This window comes from Benincasa hispida, chromosome 8, assembly GCF_027475165.1.
Source record: "Benincasa hispida cultivar pf3 chromosome 8, pf3_genome.v1.1, whole genome shotgun sequence".
Classification (NCBI taxonomy): domain Eukaryota; kingdom Viridiplantae; phylum Streptophyta; class Magnoliopsida; order Cucurbitales; family Cucurbitaceae; genus Benincasa; species Benincasa hispida.
The window spans coordinates 49,341,824-49,363,999 of NC_143485.1; the positions used below are offsets into that span (position 1 = coordinate 49,341,824).

Sequence of the window (22,176 nt, forward strand, 5' to 3'; positions counted from 1 at the left end):
GATTTAAAGGCCACTGTTCACTATATTTTGTGTGTTGAAGGACCAAGCACCTGAAAGGCATAGGAGAAAGAAAAATCAGATTCATTAAAGACAACATTCCTTGAGATGAATACTTTACCATCTTTGTTGAAACATCAATGTTCTTTGTGAACCATGCTTAGACCCAAGTAAACACATTTATCAGAGTGAAACTGAAACTTGTTCAACTGGTATGCTCGAAGACATGGAAAACAGGCACAACCAAACACTCTTAGTTTTGTAACATCAAGTAGTTTACCATACATCAGTTGTATAGGTGACTGGTTCTTTAGTACCGGCATGGGAAGACCATTAATCAAATGACAAGCATTGAGAAACGCATTCCACCAAAATTGAAGAGACATTGATGTTTGTGCTAGCAAAGTCAGCCCCATCTCTACTAGGTGTTTATGTTTTCTTTCAGCTCTTCTATTTTTTTTAGACGTATAGGGACAAGAAAACTGAGAGGCAATGCCTTGTGAGCTACATATCTGATGCAACTTGATATATTCACCACCATTATCTAACTGTAGTGCTTTTATGTTTGTTTTAAATTGTGTTTGAACAACTTGTAGGGAATGTTTAAAGGCCTATAGTGTATCTGACTTCCGTTTAAGAGGAAAGACCCAGAGATATCTACTATAATCATCAATATACGATATGTAGTATCAATATCCTTCAGTGGAGTTTGTAGAGGCTGGACCCCAACATCTGAGTGTATTAAATCAAATTTGTGTTGTGCACGAGTCAAATAATTAAGGAAGGGTAGGGAATGGGCTTTACCAAGACAGCAAGGTTCACAAAACTTAATCTCTTCATTCAACTTAGTAGGAAGATTACAAATTTTCAATATATTCTCCAAAATTCAAAGAGAATGATGACCTTGTCTCCTATGCCACAACCCTTTAGATTCTACTAAGTTTGTTCCACTTTTGGACAGAACAAAGGCTATAGAATTGTTATTTTTGTTCATTGGGTTGAGAAAACAGCTTGCCTCTTTGATATTTACATCAACTGGAATCACCTCTGCTTCATTTAGCTTATATAGTTCGTCTTTAAGAGTTCCTTTCACCAATATTTGTCCCGAACATTTGTTCTTAACAACACAACAATCATTATAGAACTCAACAAAAACATCATTATCTTGAACCAGTTTCTTCGCAATATTTGGTACACATAGTATGTTTTTCATATTTAGATTGCAATTAGAGGAACTTAAACATGCATTTCCTATTGAAGATATATCTAACTGTTGTCCATTCCCTACTATAATTTGTTCGTTACCTGTGTACTGAGAGGGGTTTGCTATATTGTCGGGATCTGCTGTCACATGGTTGGTTACTTCACTATCTGCATACCAATTAAAGTCCCCTTTTGATTCGGTTTGAAGAAACGGATTCAGGTTCTGTGAGGTGACAAATGCTGAGGGATTTGCTCCATGGTTGCCTTGATTTTGAGTGTTTCCTTTACCACTTTAATTTGGGACAAACTCTTGATTGTACCTCTAGTAGCACACATCTGCAGCATGTCCATACTTGGAGCAAACCTAACATGTAGGCCTATTTCCTCTGCCTCGACCTCTTCCTCTGTTTCCTCTACTGTTGTTGTTTCCTTTGGATCCATTAAATTGTTGCTTGTTACCTCCTTGTGTGTTGCTTTGTCTAGAGGCCTTGTATGAAGAGTTGTTTCGATTGTAAGCAACATTGGCCGAGGCATTGTGAGCAAACGTTGTAGTGCCTTTTGAAGTGTTCTGATGTTCCAACCTCATCTCGAATGACAATAGTTCAGATTGCATATCCAACCAAGATATCTCTGACTTGCTTTGAATAACGACAACCACTGGATTGTACTCCTCATCCAGTCCAAGGAGTACCTGAGACACTAGGTTACGTGTAGATACTGGGCTACCAGCCTGAGCCAGATTAGTGAAGCTTCATAAGTTTCAAATATTCAGACATCGACATATTACCTTTGCATATCTATTGGAAAACTTGGCGAAGATAGTCTTCTTCTGCCCTCAACTGAACTCTAAACAACGAGTGTATGGCATCCCATAGACTCTTAGCACTCACGTACCCCATCAGTTGTATATCAACTTCAGGAGTCATTGAGTTGTATAACCACCCTAATAGGAGTTGATCCGCTGTAAAAGCTTCATACAGTGGTTTCAGGGACTTCACGCAGGTAGAGCTCGAAGCTCCTTCCGAGGCTTGAGAGTCTGCTTCTTCAGGTTCAACTACTGATGAAGTAGACACAATGAACATATGAGGACATACCTTTGTTCCGAACAGATGACCTTCAAGTCTATATCCTTTCAGGATAGAAAGAGCTAACGTCTTCCATAACATGAAATTACCTTTTTCCAACTTGGTGTTGGTTATCTGATTCAGCAGTTGTTGAACTTCGATGATTCAGTGGTCGCGTTGAGTCCTATGATAGTGTAGTTTTCCATGGTAGCTCTGATACCGAGTTAGAAAATATAAAGAAATGGAAACGGTATCGTTTACCTCTTCGTTGTGTACAATAAAGTCGCACGGTTAAACGATGTAAGACAAACCTTATCGTTTACCTTGTCATACTAAATGATAGAGCCTTGGAGACTAAGCGATAGTGATATCGCTTACCTTATCATCTACCTTCTCGTACTAAGCGATGGAGCCTCGAAGATTAAGTGATAGTGATATCGCTTACCTTATCGTCTACCTGATCGTACTAAGCGATGGAGCCTCGGAGACTAAGCAGTAGTGATATCGTTTACCTTTGTCGTACTAAACGATAGGATGCTGGCGCTATACGATGGAGGTTGTCGTCTACCCTTTCATTGTACACGATGGACTCTAGGCGCTAAACGATGAACGATATATTCAATTGTTTAGCTGCGTTATACACGATGAAGTCAAATTACTAAGCGATAGACAGAGAGATTTTAACTTTGTCTCTTTGTATTCTTCATATTCATTGAAAAGTGGCAGCATACCCGATTTATACATTACTTCCTATTTTAGAGATTCAAAGAATTAAAAAATTATATGCTACACAACTAATAAAATGAGGACACATGGTCCAATACATGAAGAACGAATATTTGTTTGTTATCACCAATCCTAACATAAATTTGGAGCACTAAAAGGAATAATTCTTCATGACTCTCCACAGTGACATGGCAACCTTCAACTGATGTGTCTTCTTGACTCCTCCTTAGTTGTTGATGTGGTATTTTCTCTACACACACACGATTAAATTTTATGTTAAACGTTTAGGTCCGTTTAGTAACCATTTTGTTTTTTATTTTTGTTCTTAAAAATTAAGCCTATGGATATCACCTCCAAATTTCTTTTTTTATTATCTATTTGTCACCAATAATTTAAAAAATCAAGTCAAATTTTGAGAACTAAAAAAAGTAGCCTTCAAAAAGTTGTTTTTGTTTTTAGAATTTGACTAAAAATGCAAACATTTTTAATTAAGAAATATACAAATCATTGTAAGAAATGTAGATGAAATGGATTTAATTTTTAAAAATAAATAATTAAAAAAAATTACCAAATGGAGCCTAAAAATTTAGAAAGTAATTAAACACATTCTAAATTTAAGACCCGATATTCACACAAACTTGAAAATGTTATAATTTAACTTAAATGTGAATTTGCTTCATCTAGAAATGACACAAACTTTAGTAAGAAGTTTCTACTCAAGCATTATAAATGTTTTTTTAAAGAATACTCTTCAAATACGTACTTAGAGAGTCAAGTTAGACAAATTTAAAACCACACAAAATCAGTAATCTAGTCAGAGTAATCCCATTTCAGTTTCCAAAACAACAAGAAATCAGATGATCAGATCACCATTTCACCACCCAAACAAAAACATGTTTTTTCTTATTTGCAAATGTTAATGAACTCATAACATACCGCAAAGATTCATACAAATAAAAGACATCACAAAATACAATACCTATAAAAAAATATTACCCTCCCCAATTTCAACAAATATTCCTAGAACAACTGTTTCAAGATCAGTGACAGAAACAGAAGAATGTAATAAAATTCTTATGTACCATTGTACAGAGTCCACATATCAGCATAGAATCCCAAAGACCTTGGAAGCGACTTCTTCCAAGCAGCAATGTCAGGCAAATCACCAGTGAGAGCTAAGGAACTGTCATCTTCACCATTTCCAAGTCTCAAAACCCACAATTTCTTTCCATAAATTTGATGCATTGCCTTCAAAGTTTGTTCCATTACGACTTTCCCATCTCTCCTAATATCCTCAGCCTCCACACAACTGCCCCCAACGTTCACCATCACTCTCCCGCCTTTCATCAAACACCTTTCGAGCATTCTCCATGTATTTGGATCCTCAAGTTCAGGAATCAAACTCCCTTCACTAAACAGATCCACCAAAATCCCTGCAAATCCGCCTTTCACATTGGCTTTCAGAGCATTCCCAATATAGATAAAAAGCCTATCTGGGTATTCTTTTTCCAGCTTCGACACGCCAAAAAATTCCCTTCCAACAGCGATTACAGACGGATCGAGCTCCCACCCATGAACCACTACCTCGGGATATAGCTTTAGGATCGATCGAGCGGCGGAGCCGGCGCCGAATCCGAGGATTCCGATGGGTCCTGGCGGTAGAATCGGCGGCAATGTGGCGAAGACATCGAAGTAAGTGTTTGTGAGTGATTTGAAAAGGAATGAGATGCTGTGAATGTTGCCAGGGGCATCAAGAAGAAGCAATCTGGAACCTGCAAATCGGTGCTCTGCTCTTCGGGAAACTTCGAGAACTCTGATGAAATTGTGGCGGGATTTGAATTTGGCGAGGATTTTGACGTCGTCTGATGGAATTCCGTCATCTTGGGTTCGTTTTTTAGGGTTTGAAGATTGGGTTTGGTGGAATTGAACTCTAAACCTATCGAATTGGGCGCGTTTGATCTGTTTTTCTTGAAAGGAAATGAGATTTGGAGAAATGGGTTTGAAAAAATGGAGGGAATTTTGAATTGGGTGAAGAATTAAAGGGATTTCTTTGTTCAATTGAAGCCGCATTTTTTGCTTTGATGGAGATGAATGCAAATACCAGTGATAATTTGACGAACAAGCTTGGACGCTGTCAGATGAGAGATTTCTTATTTCGGCTTCACGGCCCAAAATAAATCAGCACAACACGGCCCAAAAATGAATAGGCCCATTACTACATCCGTAGCCCATATTATTATCGTAATAATAATAATGAATTTATTATTATTATTTGAAAATTTGTGGTAGGTAGCAGAATTTTTAATTTTTTCATGTCGATTAATGATTTTTTTTATTTTAATGTTAATCAGCGTAGTAAATTATTGAATAATAATAGTTGATGGCTTACTATATTAACACCAACCAACAAGATAAGGAATAAAAATATTATATAATTTATGAATTATACAATTCAATGTTATATCAATGAGAACTTTTCTTATTAATTTTATTTTTAAAATTTCCTTTTGCCAAATTGTTTATCACCTCATGAAATTATCATTTGTGTCGGTCAGTCGATACAAAAGAAAGAAACTCATAAAATTTCCTTCTACAGGAATTAACATAATTTAATTAGACTCAACCAATATAAATATATACCAAAATTAATTAGTCTTTTCTTACTTTTAAGCAATGTGAGGCATATTTGTTTAATGTAGCTATGATTTAAGAAACAATCTTAGAAAAAGGGAAAAAAACGAGTAGGTTATAATAATGACAGGTCTTAATTGAATAATGAAAAAATAAGTTAGTAATGATGTAAATGGATTTAGATTGATTAAGAGAGGATTAGTGAAGAAATTATAAAGCAATTATATCAAGAAATGAAGAAAGAGGTAATTAGAGAAACAAGTGGGCCAAGAAAGAGGGAGGGGGTTGAAATAAAAAAAAACTTTAATTAGAGTCAAATATTGGTGTCAAATCGGAAGCTGTTAGAAATTGAAGAAATGGAAAAGTTTAATCAAGTTTATCACATCAATTTGCTAATTGCCCCTTTGGAATTGGCGATTTGACATAAAAGTCCCTATTTTTCAATGTGAATTCCAAAAGCACTCTTATTGCTGCTTTTGACTTCCTTGTAGGGTGGGACTGGGACTGCCTAAAGACATAAGATGGGCTCGACCACAGGAATCTTGCAACTTTAGGGGCTTATTTTATAATTATTTTATTTTATTTATCTGTACTATTAGACTCTAAATCAAGTTATCTTAACCTACACAATTATATCTTTTTATTATTTTATTCCATTGTTGCAATTATTAATTACATCATTTTTCTCTTTAATTATTATTCCACCCCTCCTCTTCTTTCTTTTTTTTTTTTTTTTTTCTTTTAACTCATTCACCTTCTTCTAAATGCCCTTCTTTCCCCTTTAAAACCATTCTATTTCATTGGTGTAATTTTGATTTTTCCTTTTTTTTTTTCCATCTCTCATATATTATTTTTTTCCCCAAAGAAGCTATGAAAAAAATAAACAAAAGTGTAAGAAAACACATATTCCACATAGCAAGTTTTGTTGGGTGGAGCTATGTTTGATGATAAGTAGATTTTACTTGATTTATCGTTATGTTTAGGGATAATAATTTAAGTGTATAGCAATATTATTAAAAAAATTTAAATATAACCAAATCTACTAGTGATAAATTTTATCGCTAATAGACTCTATCACTGATAGATTTCAAGAGCTAAATCTAAATTTATTATATCTATAAATTCTTTTACATTGTGTTATATTTGCTAATACTTTGGATCTGATTATTATATTTGCAATTGGCTTTTTTTTCTTGAATTGATACATCGGTTTTTGCATTGGTTTTGATTAATAAACTTAAATAACTCATACATTGGTGCTTTATTTTAGCAATGCTAATCGTACTTTGATTTCTATTTCAATTATTTCGATGTTTGAAATAGTGTTAGTTTTGTCAATCTCACTTGATTCATATAATTAATTGAGGGACAAGACTTAACCTAACAATGTTACTATTCAAAAATATATATATTTCTTTTTAAAATAAACTTTATTAAAAAAGAAAGACTAGAGTACATGGAAATTATCTTCAATCTTAGCTACATTCATGTTCCACTAAAGAAATCCCCTAAAAACACAAAAGGCAACCAATTTTAAGTTCCTCATTGCATGCATGAATTTGATAGAGATCTCATATTCTTTGTTAGGTGATTTAAGTGAACTCCTCAACCATTTAATAAATAAATCAATATTAAAAATATTTGCTAAGATTATAAGTTTAGTCCATAAAATTTCAATTATTTTATGTCTACAAGATCACTAAATTTATAGAAAAAAATCTAATAAGTCTCTAAAATTTGAAAATGCATAGATCCATAAATTTTCAATTCTGTGTCCAATATATTTCATGTCATATATGTCGGATTTTGTACTTTTATTAAGACTCACTTAGAATTAGTTTGTAAAACTTTATAGATGTCGTATGAAATATGGTAGAGACCTATTAATTATGACGAAAGAAAAGGTTTGAAACTTTATTGGCCATTTTAAACTGAAACTGAGATTTATTTTTAAACCTTAGAAACATAATATACAAAGATGTTAAAAGTTTAGGACTAAGCATGCCTAGAATCTTATTATAGAATGTGATTTAATATTTATTTGTTAAATACAATGTGCCACTTGAGGATGTAACATCAAATCATAAAGAGTGTACTTATAAATAATTAAGTCAAAATTACAAGAATATACTTTGCAAAATAGAGAATTATAATATAACATATGATATTCAATTTTCTATCTCCTGATATATTTACATCTCATGCATGATTATGTTATTATGGCCAATAATGAAGAATAAGAAAAATGCGCAGCAATAATGAATGAATATAGCTTAGTATTATTTGTGGTGCATTCCTCATATATAACATGTTTTAAGACATTTATTTATCATAAATTAATACAATGTACAACATTCTGTCAAGAAGTATATATGTAATTTGTATATTAAATTTTCATCGAAATGTCGATATTATCATGTTTTCATGAGTTGGATATCAATATGAGGAATGAATCGGTATTTCCATTATATCATAGAAAAATTCACGAAACATAATAAGCAACCAACCAACTATCTCTAATGTAAATATAATATAAATAATAGATATGTTAGCTTGTTTAAAAATCATAAATGTTTTTTTTACTAATTTAAATTTATTTTTTATTTTTTTTTATTTTTTTCGATTTTCATCGAAATTGAAATTTTATTGATAGTTCCATCAAAATTTTCATAAAATTAAGAACTCGATATTTTCGTCGACATCAATATTTTAAACATTTGTTGCAACATCTACTAGCTAGAGGGAGTCCAAACAATTATATCATTAAAAAAAGGATTAAAAATCACTTTTAATCCCTACACTTTCATATAAGTAACAATTTAGTCCTTAAACTTTGGTTTGTAATGATTTAGTCCCTATAGTTTCAATTTTGTAACAATTTAGTCCCTGAACTTTACTATGTAACAATCTAGTTCTTGACCTTCAAAATTTATAACAATTTAATCCCTATGGTAGAAAATAATGTTAAGGTTTAATGTAATTCCAAGCATAAAAAAACTACCAAACTAATTAAAGACTTAATATTTTTACAAAATACAAATTTCATATCATAAAACATTAAAAATTGACATATAAATTTGATGAATTTTTTACGTCAGAAACTAAATTGTTACAATTTCAAAAGTAGAAGAACTAAATTGTTTCATAGTAAAGTTTATAGACAAAATTGTTATAAAATTGTAAGTATAGGAACTAAATTGTTACTTTTATGACAGTTTATGGACAAAAAGTATTTTTTAACCAAAAAACTACCAAAAGTATTTTTTAACAAAAAAAAACCAATCAAGATTTTTTGATAGATAACAACAAACCTTTCTCGATCACTTTGGTCGCTCATTCTTTTCATTGCAAGGATTTTAAAACTTGGGTACTCATTTGGTGACACTTATCTTGATGCATCTTAAGAGATTGTCCAATAAAATTCTAACACGTGACAAATAATTTTTTTATATATCTAATCATTGTCCTAAATATAAATTATTATATTTGTGAATACATAAATAAATTAATAATAAATTAGGACAATAATAGAATAAGAGAATAGAAAAGCGTGTAATTTATGGATTGCTAGTTAATAAATGTGTTGTGTTCATAAAGAAGATGTATCTCCACTACAATGAGTTATTTAACATTCCACCCTCGAATTTGAAAAGTTATAACGAGTTCAATTATTTCAAAATTATATTCTCCATTCAAATATTTCATTGTTTTCTGTATTTTGTTTTTGTAAATGGAAGAGAGCAATTGTCCCATGATTTTAAAAAAGTTATTAAATACTTACAAATATGGAAAATTAATATTTCCATTCTCATATACATATAATTCTCAAAAATTATTAAGCAATAGTCCTCATAATATGTGAAAATAAATTATTCCACTTAATAATCTATGTCAATTTGACATAGAGCTTATTCTTCATTCATAATTTACCCTTGTGTTTTCTTTTTAAGGAAATAAAATTTATGGAATGAAAATACAACAATGTAACTATCTCATAATAATCGTGGGATTTGGATTAAAATATATATATATATATATATATATGCTTCCATATACTATATATGACAGGAACGTAATCAGCGACTGCATGAAAGTAGATCGAGGTCGGTGTCAGCTCTAGTTCACCTTATGGTTTCTACAATTCGTGTTCGTGCTTCTTCCTGGCAGGTTGATCTTCTTGGTCTTATATAGTGTGTTTACAGATGTTTTTTCTTGTTGTGCTTTCCGTTGTTCTTTGTTTTGTTATTGTCCCTTGTTTGTGGGGTCTTGGTTTCTTTTCTCTGGCTTTCTCTCTGGTGGTTTGCGAGTTTGTGTTTTTGTATTGGTTTTGTTCTAATCTTATCTTGTAGGCTTTGTTTTGTATTTTGTTACCATGCCTTTGCTTGTGCTTTCATGCTTTGATGTCTTGATTCTGGACTGTGGAATTCCTTGTTGTTGTATAATAATATAACCTATTCTTAAAAAAAAAAAAAAAAAAAATCTATATGTTTTTAATCATTAACTAACTCTGTTATTAAATGTAATCATTCATGGAACATACTATAATTATTTTTGTTGCAAAACTTTCTTCTTATAATTTTATGAGGTTTGTTAGCTTTCTTCTGATTCTAGTTAGTTGTCCTCTGCTCTTAATAAGAATTATGATTGTATGTATATTTAGTCGGAATGAAGTTCATTTTAAAAAACATAACAACACTCATATATTGGAGAGCGAAAAATTATCAGACACGTAGTCATAAGTTGATTCATCGAGGGGGGATGGAGACAAAAGCAAAAGAGTTTATATCATAGTGACAAAGAGCCTAATCATTTGGGAGAAGGATGAAGGGAAAGAAAATATAGAAACGGGGCTTCCTAGAAACAACTCCCTTTACTTTTTTCCACCATCAATTTTGTGATCATCATATCTTTAAAAGGAAGCTTTATTGTTGGCCGATTGACACCCTTTGAAAATGACCACTCCCTATAAATCAAATATCATTTTACAACTTACGTATAATATAATATATTTTAATATCATATCCAATCATATATTTTTAATTTCAATGCAACCTCATGTCATACAATAACATTATTATTAAATTAACAATTAACTCAATAATTTACTTCCTTGATTGACTCTTTTCATTCATAAAATAAATTCTTCGCTGAATAACCATTTCATTGTCTTGTTTTTAGTTTTTAAAAACTAAGTCACACTTCTAAATTTTTTAAATTTTATTATCTACTTAGAAATTTTTTTAACAAAAATCTGAAATTAAAAATTAATATATAAATTGAGAAGTACATTATTGTATAATAGTCAATTTAAGGCAACTCCAAGTGGTAGTTGAAATTATGGCAGAGGGCATATACAATAATTGCAGTGAGTCCCTTTGGCATAGAGTGATCTGTATATATGAAGAAATTCTTTTTTTTTTTTTTTTTTTTAATCCAAATGCATATATAAATAATATCTATACCCCACACTCAAAAGACCCTCAATCTCACGAAACTTAAATTCAAGGGGGGTCTATTCTATATTTCTATGTTACATTTAAATATATTTTACTACTTTTTTTTTTCCTAGCAAAAACTAATTTAATTCTTTATCCAATTAATTCATTTCCACCATTTAACGTCATATGTAATAATACCACCACGAAAATCTAATCTCTTTTAACAACCTTCACTAGCTCCCACATATGGTTTATTATTATTATTATTATTATTATTATTATTATTATTATTATTATTATTATTGACTTACTTTTAGATAATCCACGTACCCGTGAATCAAATTTCTATCATACATTCTTAGAATGACAACATCTATTTTTTTTTAAAATTAAAAAACTAAATAAAGATAAATAAATATACTAAAAATTTTCACAACTAGAAAAAATGTCAAGTTATTTATAGAAATAGTAAAAAAAATGTTGATAATTAGCCTAGTCTCTAGTATAGAAGATTAAAATTTTGTTATTTTGTGTAAATAGTTTTTTTTTTTTTAATTTTTAAAAATTCTCTTAATATAAACTTCTATTTTCCTAGCACCGGATTTTTGGTTGTGGCTTGGACATTATGATTAGATTATGTTTTTTTAGGAGTGTTTTATTAAGATTTAATTCACATCCTTCAAACTCAAAAAAAGAAAAACGAAAAATCGAATTCATCTACTTTTAAAATGTTTATTTAGTTTAGTCGCTACAATTTTTGTAGAATAATCATTCTTGTTACTTAAAACATTTAAAATGTCCGTTTTAATCTTTTAACCTAATGATTTGAAAATATGTTACCAATTTTTCAAATAATAATAATAATAACAACAACGTATGAGTATGTTACTCTAAAGTTCATAAACTTATTTATATACAATTTGAATTCAGTTTGAAGGACAGAAATGAGAAAATTTTAGAAATTCAATAATCATAATAGAACAAATCTTAATCTTTGAGACAAAAATTCTTTTTAGTTCATGAATGTATTAAAAGAGTTCGCAATTAGATAATTCCTTGAAATAATGCAATAAATTGACTTGTCAATAAATTATATTTTAATTAGAGTATTTAGACTTTTAAGAATGTCACTTTGGAAGAAATAGATTTCTTTTTCTTATGTGTTGGCCACACATTAAATGAAATGAGATAAAGGAAATTGAGGAGGGAGATGATGAGTTGTAGAAAAATAGTTTCCATCCATAAGTGCATTTCTAAACTAATCATTCTGAGATGTTAAATGTATAAAGATAAAAAGAAAAAAGAAAATAAAATGAAAATAAAAAAGAAAATAAAAAGGTCAAATTGGAAAAATGATCTCCAAAATATGGTGGTAGTTGCAATTATGCTTTAAACATTTATTTATAAAAATTGAGCTCTCAAACTTATGCAAGTGTTAAAATTGAAATTTTCAAATATATATAATTATAAAAATTATAACAATGGTATAAATTTAAGAGTTTGAAGGTCCAATTTCTACAACTGATGGAAGTTTAAGGGTCTAACTTTTACTTTGTAGAAGTTTGAGAGCCTAATCTTTACATTTGAAAGTTAGAAGGTGTAATTGCAACTACCATCATACTTCACGGATGGTTTTTGCAATTGCTAGTATTAATACCAATTTAAAAGTTTTAAAATATTAAGTTGAAGTATATTTTCTATTATTTAGGGAAGATGATATTGAGAAATAGGGGTGTTGAAAAAATCTAATGATTCGAAAAAAAATCAACTCAACCCGTGTGGTTTGGGTTGGGTTCAAATAAATAAAAATTTTATGGGTTGGGTTGTGGGTTCACCTAATATAACTCAAACCAACTCGAATTTATTATTAACTTTAAAATATATTTTTTTATTACACATAACACAATTATTTATACATATACTAATTTTAATTTTATTTAATCTAATATTTTTTTTAATAATTTATTCTTCAACAACTCTTAAAAGTAAATTTTTTGCACTTTAGAAAGAAAACTTTCACTATATAAATTGAAATTGAGTTGTTAATCTTAATTTAATATATGAAAATAATTAAATAAGATTTTTACATATTTACGTTGTGCTTCTTTTTAGAACAAAATTTTAAACAAATGACCCGATTAACTCGAACCAACCCAACCCAAATATTTTATGATTGGGTTCATTTTTCAATAAAGGTTATTTGGGTTGAAGAAATTTACAATTCGAACAATTAGATTGAATTTAAAAAATCTTTTAACCCAATTCATGAATACTCTTATTGAAAATGAAAAGAAAAGGGCTAAAGAACCAAAATGAAATAGAAATTAAAGTCCGGAAGGGGTGGCGACATCATGGTGACGTAACTAGACGGTGACAGTAAAGAGAGAGGAATGGATCGGGTCGGGTCACAGTTGAAACCCGAAAAGATAGGAAAAGTCACACGCGTGGTAACACGTGGCGAGAAATGTTTGGGTCGGTGACAGATTACACGCTTGCTATGTCACAGTCGCAGTCAGAACATCTTTTTCAAATTCCGTACTGTTTTCTCATCAGTAGGCTTTGAATGAATGTATTGGGACCATTTCTGTGGATTGAATTTGAATGTTCCATCTCCAACTTTTTTTCATTACCCAATTTTTCCACTCAAATATTTTCATCCATTTTTTAAATTTTTATAAAAAATAAATTAATATTTCTGTTATATCGTAAAATAATCCGTAAGTATTAAAATATCACTGATATAAATAAAATAAATATTTTAACTGATTTTAAAATATAAAATATTTATTAGTTGATTGATTTTTTTTTCAATTTTTTGTTTTTATCTTTTTATTGATATTAATATTTTATTAATATTTTCGATTTTTTAACCTCGATATTTTTGTGATATTCACATTTTAAATCTTGTTTCTCTCTTCTTCTTTTTTTTTTTTTTTTTGGTTTAAATTTTTAAATCTCTCTCACGTCCCTTTCATTCTTTTTCTTTTTCCTTTTTCTTTTCTGTTGACTAAACTCTTTCATTACTGTTTATCAATTTTTTTTTTTTTTTCAGTTTGAATTCACAATTTTCTCTTCTTCCCAAGTTTTACATACAATACACGAGATCGGCACAGAATTTTAGGTAGAATTTTGTGTTCTAAGCAATATTCAACCCTATCTTTCTCCTTCTACTTCTTTTGTATTTAGTAAGTCTATTAGATTATGAAAAAAATATCTTTTCGTGAATTAATTTTCGTTTCGTCTCTATGTTTTAAAATACTATATATTTAATTTTAAAATTTGAAATTGATTTCGATTTAATCCATATATAAATTTCAATATATTTATAATTTTACCTTTGAGATTTGAGTTTTGTTTCAATTTGATTATTAGGTCTAAGATTTTTACTTTTAATTTTAAATTTTATTAAATACCCATTTTTTGTTAATTAATTTAAAATAATTATGATAAGTAAGATTTCAAATTTAATTTCAATGATGATAAAAATAAGAAAACTTAATTAATTATAATTCTTTTAAATTAATTAATAGACATTAACACTAAAGACGAAAAGTGGGTCTTTAGTAACAAATAGAGGTTAATTAAACTGTAAATCTTCAAACCTAAGTACCAAATTGAAATAAATTAAATTTAAATCTCATAGGTAAATTTGTAATATTTTGAAAATTAGAGACTAAATTGAAATCAAATTCAAAACTTAAAAATTAAACATGTAACATTTTGAAACTTATGGACCAATGGAAACTAGACCCAAGAGTTAAGGGACCAAAAAGGTATATTTTCCATTATAAAAAAATTATTGGTTTTATAATGCATCTTTTTATTTCTTTTTTAGGGAATCATATCAAGATTTATGCAATTTTGTTTATTTTGCATATAAAATTTAAAGTTTGTTCTATAATTTGGTTAATCCATTTTCAAAGTTTTCATTTTAGCCGATTATGATCTTTTTTTAAAAAATAATTATTATGTTTCTTGGTATTATTATGTATTACATAACATTTACTCACCTCTACTACTGCCCATGTCACACACATTGTTAACATGTAGTTATAGTTTATTTTAAAATTTAGAAATAAAATAAATATTTGAGAGTATCGATTAAACACAAACTTAAAGACATATGTTTAGTTTGGACTAAAATAAAATTTGAGCTACCCATTTGTAAGTTTTCTTTTTTTTTTTTTTTTTTTTAATGTTGAATACTTGGAAAAAAAAAAAATCACTTATTGATTAACATTGTGACAGTTCCATCTATACATACTCAAAGTCTTTGGAAGAAGTTGCAACATTTTGCTAGTGGGTGATCATAAAACATTTTGATTTGAAAGATGAAGATATTCTTCAACATTTTTTAATAGTTTTATTACGAATTTACAGTGATTTACACAGGAGATTTCTATTATTTGATTGCGATATGATCGAATTTCCCTTCAATTTTGATCAAGATTAGAGGTCTCTTCCAATGGTGAATTGAACCAAACCAATCAAAAACTTTCTCTATCAGAAATGTCTATTAAAAATAAAGTTGATAAACTTTGATTGATAGAATTAAAAAAAAAAATTATTCATATTCTATCAGCCTGAACATAATTTTCAATTATTCCCTAACTGGATTATGTATTTTTATAAATTGACATCTGATAATTGATTATGACATTAGGAGAAGGTAGAATGAATTAATTACAACATCATTATCTAATCCTGTATTTTATTCTTGAATATTTAATATTGAAGAAGAAAAGGATTAGTCAATTAATAAATAATTGGAGTTATATAATATTTATAAATAATTGAAAGACAGACAAGAAAAGAAATATATAATTAGAAATGTAACACCGACGGCGATACGAATACGTTGCTCCTTTATTACATATCGACAAGTTTTAGATTTCACGTGTGAAGACGAGATCTCATGGCCCTCAAAATATATAGTTTTTTCTCTTTTTTTTTTAATATAATAAATAATAATTTAAGGAATTTATTTTTTTTAAAAATAATTTGTAAGAAATAGTTTTGAGGGGAAAGAGAGACAAAAAGTGTGGGCCAATCATTATGCCGATTCGGCGTATGAGGGGAGAGTTGAGCTGGCTACGTATTTTCGAAGATAACGAAAGAAACTGTATTTATGTCGTCCGACGTGGACATGTCGGTTATAATTTCTTTTTTCTTTTTTAATTTTAAATAATAATAAAAAGGAAAAATAAAATCTTTGTTTTGACAGCCTCCCATCATTGACCCATTTCATTCAAGGATGGGAGGTCCTAGAATGTGCATCGCTCACACCGTAGTTCTTGTACATACGGAAATTATTCAACTTATTTATAATTTTTATTTCGGCATTTCGATTTAAAATTAAAATACAGTTCATAAGCTTTAAAAAAACGTTTACGACAATAAGTATAATAGTTTAGTCGTAGACCCTACAAGATAAACAGTATGATATTAATTAGTCATGAATCGATATTTTCAAACGTGAGACTCATAGCAAGTTTAGAACTATTTGGGTTAGACATACACTAAACTAAGTTTGTGATTTTGAATTTTTTTTTTGTTACAATAAATGATGAGATGGGATTAGAATACCTGTCAATCTTAATGGATGTATTATATATTGATTAATTATCATTGAAGTATGTTTGCTTTAACAGTATCTAGTTCATATATAGTATTCATTATGACATTATTAATACGTGTTTATTTAATCTATGAACTTTAAAATATGTCTAATAAATCACTATATTTTTGTATTAATAATATGCTAAGAGATATTTATAGTAAGTATAAATAATTTAAAAAGTGTCTAAGAGAAGAGTTCAATTAACTTTTGTACATAAAAAAACTATAATTTTTTTTAATCTTTGTCTAATAAATCTAATAATACCTAATTTGTCCATTAATTTTGAACTCAATAGGACACTGACATATTTATAAGGAAAAGAAAAACGAATTCAAAATCTTACTTATTTAGAAGATGTAAAACTGAAAATTATGCTTAATGGAATCTTAAAATTTTATTTTGCATCTATGTACACGAATTTTAAAAAGTATTGAATGAGTCAATGACCAATTAAATAAAAAAGGGAAAGTTAATGGTCGTTCTAATAAGCACCAAAGAATGCTTTAATTCACAAAAAATTTATTTATATTATGAATATTATAATAAAAAAATAGATGTCCATTGCTTATGTCCCAAAGGTCATGCGTTACCATTCATGATGTCTATATGCCTTGTAGTAATTCATGCTTAGTGTTCATATAAGTCCACATCCTACTTGTCATTTTGCTTATAAATAGTGGTCTTTGGTGAATCTTAAGATGATATACCCATTGGTGAGAAATCCACACCAAGTTCTACTAAAATTTTCTATTGTCCAATTTTATAATTTTAGTTTTTATTTATTTACTACTATTATATAAAAATATCATTATATTACATTTTTCATATCCATATTCCTGTTGTGCTCCTCAATTACATAATACGTTATCAACATGAGTTCCTATCGTTTTCTCCGCTAAAAGTAGGTCCTAAAGAAACAAAGATCATTTTCATATGTTAGGTGTTTAAAAAATGAGCAAAGAAGATCTATGTCTGGCAAACAGTGCAACTACACACACAATACTTACAAATAAAAAATAATCTTCCAAATTGACAATGCTGAAAGCAAAAGTAAATACAATATTAGGTTCTTCAAACTTGATTGAAGGTTTTGGAAAAAAAAAATATTATTTTACCTAGAGAAACAAAATTTACAATTGACAATGAATTATTCTCTAGTCAATCAAAGAGAAATCTTCTAAGTTTTAAAGATATATGTTGCAATGGTTATCATATTGAGACTGATAGTAAGAATAATGTGGAATATCTATATATCATATCCACTATCTCAAATGAAAAACGTATATTGGAAGAGTTGTCTGCTTTATCTTCTGGATTGTATTATACTCCTATACGAGTAATTGAAACATATGCAACAACGAACCTGAAGTTCATGAATCCAGACATATTTACAATTTGGCATGACTGATTGGGTCATCTAGGATTTATAATGATGAAGAGAATTATTGAGAATTCAAATAGACATCTAGTGAAAAACTAGAAGTTTCTTCAATCTAATGAATTATCATGTGATGCTTGCTCTTAGGGAAAATTGATAATTAGACCATCACCAGCTAAAGTGGGGATTGAATCACCTGTATTTTTAGAACGAATTCATGTGATATATGTGGACCCATTAACCCACCAAGTGGATAATTTAAATATTTTATGGTATTAATAGATGCATCCAACAGATGGTCATACGTGTGTTTATAATCAAGTCGAAATCTTGCATTTGCAAGATTACTTACTCAAATAATAAAGTTAATAGCACAATTTCATGATTATACAATTAAGACCATTCGTCTTTATAATGCTGATGAATTTTACATCCCAAGCTTTTGATAATTATTGTATGTCAATTGGGATAAATATTGAATATCCTGTAGCTCATGTCTATACACAAAATGATTTAGCAGAATCATTTATAAAACGTTTGCAATTAATTGTAAGACCATTAGTTATGAGAGCTAAATTTCCTTCATCTGTATGGGGACATGTTATTTATCATGCAGCGTCACTTGTACGCACTAGGCCAGTAGCTTATCATAAGTACTCACCATTACAATCAGCTTATGTCATGAGCCAAATATTTTCCATCTGAGAATTTTTGGATGTGTAGTCTATGTTCCAATTGCTCCACCATAATGCACCAAGATGGATCCTCAAAGGAGGTTAGGAATATACGTTGGATATCCCTATAAATTATTAAATATATTGAGCCCTGGACGGGTGATGTATTTATTGCATGATTTGCTTATTGTCATTTTAATGAGACAATTTTTCCAACTTTAAGGGGAGGAATTAAGAAGTTGAAAAAAGAAATTACATGGAATGCATCATTATTGTCTCATTTAGATTTCCGTACAGATCAATGTGAACTTGAAGTTCAGAAAATAATTCATTTGCAAAATATAGCAAATCAATTAGGAAATGCATTTATAGATGAAAAAAAATAACTAAGTCACATACACCAGCTGCAAATGTTCCATAAAAAATTGATATCCCAACATAACAAATTGTCACTCATGAGTATGGAACGTATGAAAAGCGTGGTAGACCAGTGGGTTCTAAAGATAAAAATCCTCGAAAACAAAAAATAATTAATAGTGAAAAAGACTTCGTTGAGGATGTAAATACCCATAAAGAAATCCTCAACATGACTAGTGAAGAAGATGAATATCTAAAGATAATAATGAAATTTCAATAAACTATGTCGTGCCAGGAAAAAGATGGAATCGAACTAATGTAATTATTGACAACATTTTTTAGTATAATGTTGCTCTTAATATTATATCTGAAAATGAGGATCCTGAACTAAAATCTGTTGAAGAATGTCGATATAGAAAAGATTGACTTCGGTGAAAATAAGCAATCAAGGTAGAATTAAACTCACTTTCAAAATGCCAAGTTTTTGGACTAGTAGTCCGAACACCAGAAGGTGTTAACCTTGTGGGATACAAATGAGTATTTGTGAAGAAAATAAATGAAAATAATGAGGTCACAAGATATAAAGAAAGACTGGTTGCACAAGGTTTTTTCAAAGACCTGATATTGATTTTGAGAAAACGTATTCTCCGGTGGTGGATGCAATTACATTAATATATTTAATTGGCTTGACTGTGTATAAAAGTCTGAATATACATCTTATGGATGTAGTCACAGTATATTTATATGGATCTCTTTATAATGATATTTATATAAGAATCCTAGAAGGATTTAAAGTACTTGAAACATATACATCAATTTTTCGGGAATGGTATTCAATAAAATTACAGAGATCACTACATGGATTGAAACAATCAGGGAAGATGTGGTACAATCGCCTGAGTTGATATTTATTGAAAGAATGATATCAAAATAATCCAATATATCCGTGTGTTTTTATAAGGAAATCAGAATCAGGATTTGCTATTATAACTATATATATCAATGACTTAAATATAATTGAAACTCTTGAAGAGCTTTTAAAGGCAATAGAATATCTTAAGAAAAAATTTGAGATGAAAGTGTTAGAGCTAAACAACATGCAGCAAAAGTATCAAGGATCCATAAGCATTCTAATTCACTAATTTTGACAAAAACTAAAGCATGTTGTTCATAAAAATGGGTTTTCAGAACATATCTTTGAAGAACTCTTCAAGAAAATCATTGTTCAGCTGCTGTCTTCACTTGTTGTCAACGTGAACCACCTCAAAGCCTTCCCTACTATGCTCTTAGAGCTTTAGGCAGAGTTATGGGACTCAAGAACAACTTGTAGATGTGGAGAAACAAGGGAAGCTCACAGCAACAAGTTGAAGAAAACAACTTCTTCTTCACCATGATTTTTCTCTCAAAATTCTGTCTTCATCTTCTTCATCTCCTCTTCTCCAACAACTCCAATCTTCTTTATATATCAAGATGAACATGCAAAGAGATGGATTACATGGTTTGCAGCTCATGCTTGGAGAATCAAGGTAGAGAAGTTCATGGTTTGTATGTGAGCATAAAATATGATGATAATGGAAAAAACTCTTTTTCCATTATGGACAAACCATGCAAAACGAATTTCATTTCATTTTTAAAATACAAAATGACTTTTAAATCATTTTAATTTAAAATTTGATTTTCTTAAATTAATTTCATAAATTAATTAATTTAATATCAAATATTAAATTAATTTTTGCATAATTATCATCTTTATATATTTAAATCATATTTAAATATTTATTCTCTTGTTTCGTTTAATTTGAACGTTTCAAATTAATTTCTCAAGCTACCCTAAAGCGTACCCATTTACGAGATAGTAGGGGGACCTCGTGGACCTACAGATCATGGGCTCCAACGATTCGAGATTAATCGACTAAACTCATTAGACCGATCTAATCCCCATTCATTAACTAATGAGTGATTCCACTAAAGCCTATAGTTGAACTCCCCTCACTGTAGTTATATTATGTCCACTCAATATAACCATGATTAGTAAGTTAACCCTTCACAGGTTGCTCGTAATAACGGCTGGTCGAATCTCTGTTTTACCCCTAAAATTACCTCTTGTTCAAGTTCCACTGATCCTCTATTGAACAATTGATTTATGATCCAATCAACAAATCAAATCCCTTTCAGGCCAATGAGAGAGTGAGGCCTCTTGAAGACCCAAAATCAACACTTGAAGGGAACAACCTCTCTACTAACCCTAATTGGTTAGGAATGAATTCCCTCTTGCACCCTATGTTCCTAGTTATTCATCCTGTCTTATCCCCAAAATGGTAAGCATATTGAGAAGAGGCAATTGGTCAACTCTCATCGTTTGCAGATCAAAGGATAATCCCGAACAAACAGGAGTTCATAGTTAGCTCAGGATTAAGGTTAAGTTACCTAGGCCATCACTTTGAAATCGTTAGTCTTAAATAGTAAACAACGTTATAAAGTAAGAGTGATAGGTTTCATGGTCCGATCTTGCACAAAACTCATTTGCACAGGACACCCCCACTCCTCATGTCTCAACATGCACGAATTAGGATCACTTCGCATGTAGTACTTTACAACATTTTGTAACAACCACAGAGTAGGCCGCATCCAATAGTGTTACCAGATAAGGTACCCAACCTTATTCATATACTATAGATCATTTTGACTATTTACTCGAACCTGATCCACTTGTATGTCTCCACATAAAGTTTAAGTACTCATATAATAATCAAGAGACATAGGTTTATTGGATTTCTAAAAAACAATATATACAACAACAACTTTATTGAATTCTCAAAATAAGTTCTAATGTTTACAAACCACGAGTTTTAGGACAAAAAACCCAATAGAAAGATCTCGGAAATTTTTTTTTTACCTTGGTTTACAAATTGAGCATTTAGCAAATGAAATATTTATTCATCAGTCAAATTATACAGGAAAAATTTTAAAAGGATTTTATATGGACAAAGCACATCTAATCAATATTCCAATGGAAGTTCGTTCATTAGATATAAAGAAAGATATATTTCGACCTCGAGAAGATAATGAAGAACTTCTTGATCCCGAA

At 29.7% G+C, this 22,176-nt stretch overlaps 1 protein-coding gene across 1 annotated transcript; it reads right to left on the minus strand.

Annotated features, from left to right (window-relative positions):
* Positions 1 to 2,940: 2,940 nt before the first annotated feature.
* On the minus strand, positions 2,941 to 5,130 carry LOC120083263 (S-adenosyl-L-methionine-dependent methyltransferases superfamily protein). Its single transcript, XM_039038935.2, has 2 exons — positions 4,073 to 5,130; positions 2,941 to 3,240 (listed from the first exon to the last, which is right to left on the minus strand). The coding sequence occupies exons 1-2, from the start codon at positions 5,058 to 5,060 to the stop codon at positions 3,059 to 3,061; spliced, it is 1,170 nt and encodes a 389-aa protein (XP_038894863.1). The 5' UTR covers positions 5,061 to 5,130; the 3' UTR covers positions 2,941 to 3,058.
* Positions 5,131 to 22,176: the final 17,046 nt, after the last annotated feature.

Excerpts from the sequence above, each read along its gene's own strand:
- LOC120083263 (XM_039038935.2), bottom strand. The coding sequence starts at position 5,060 with ATGCGGCTTCAATTGAACAAAGAAATCCCTTTAATTCTTCACCCAATT. Across the intron at positions 3,241-4,072 it reads TATGTGGACTCTGTACAATG|AGAAAATACCACATCAACAA; the intron begins GTACATAAGAAT and ends GTGTGTGTGTAG.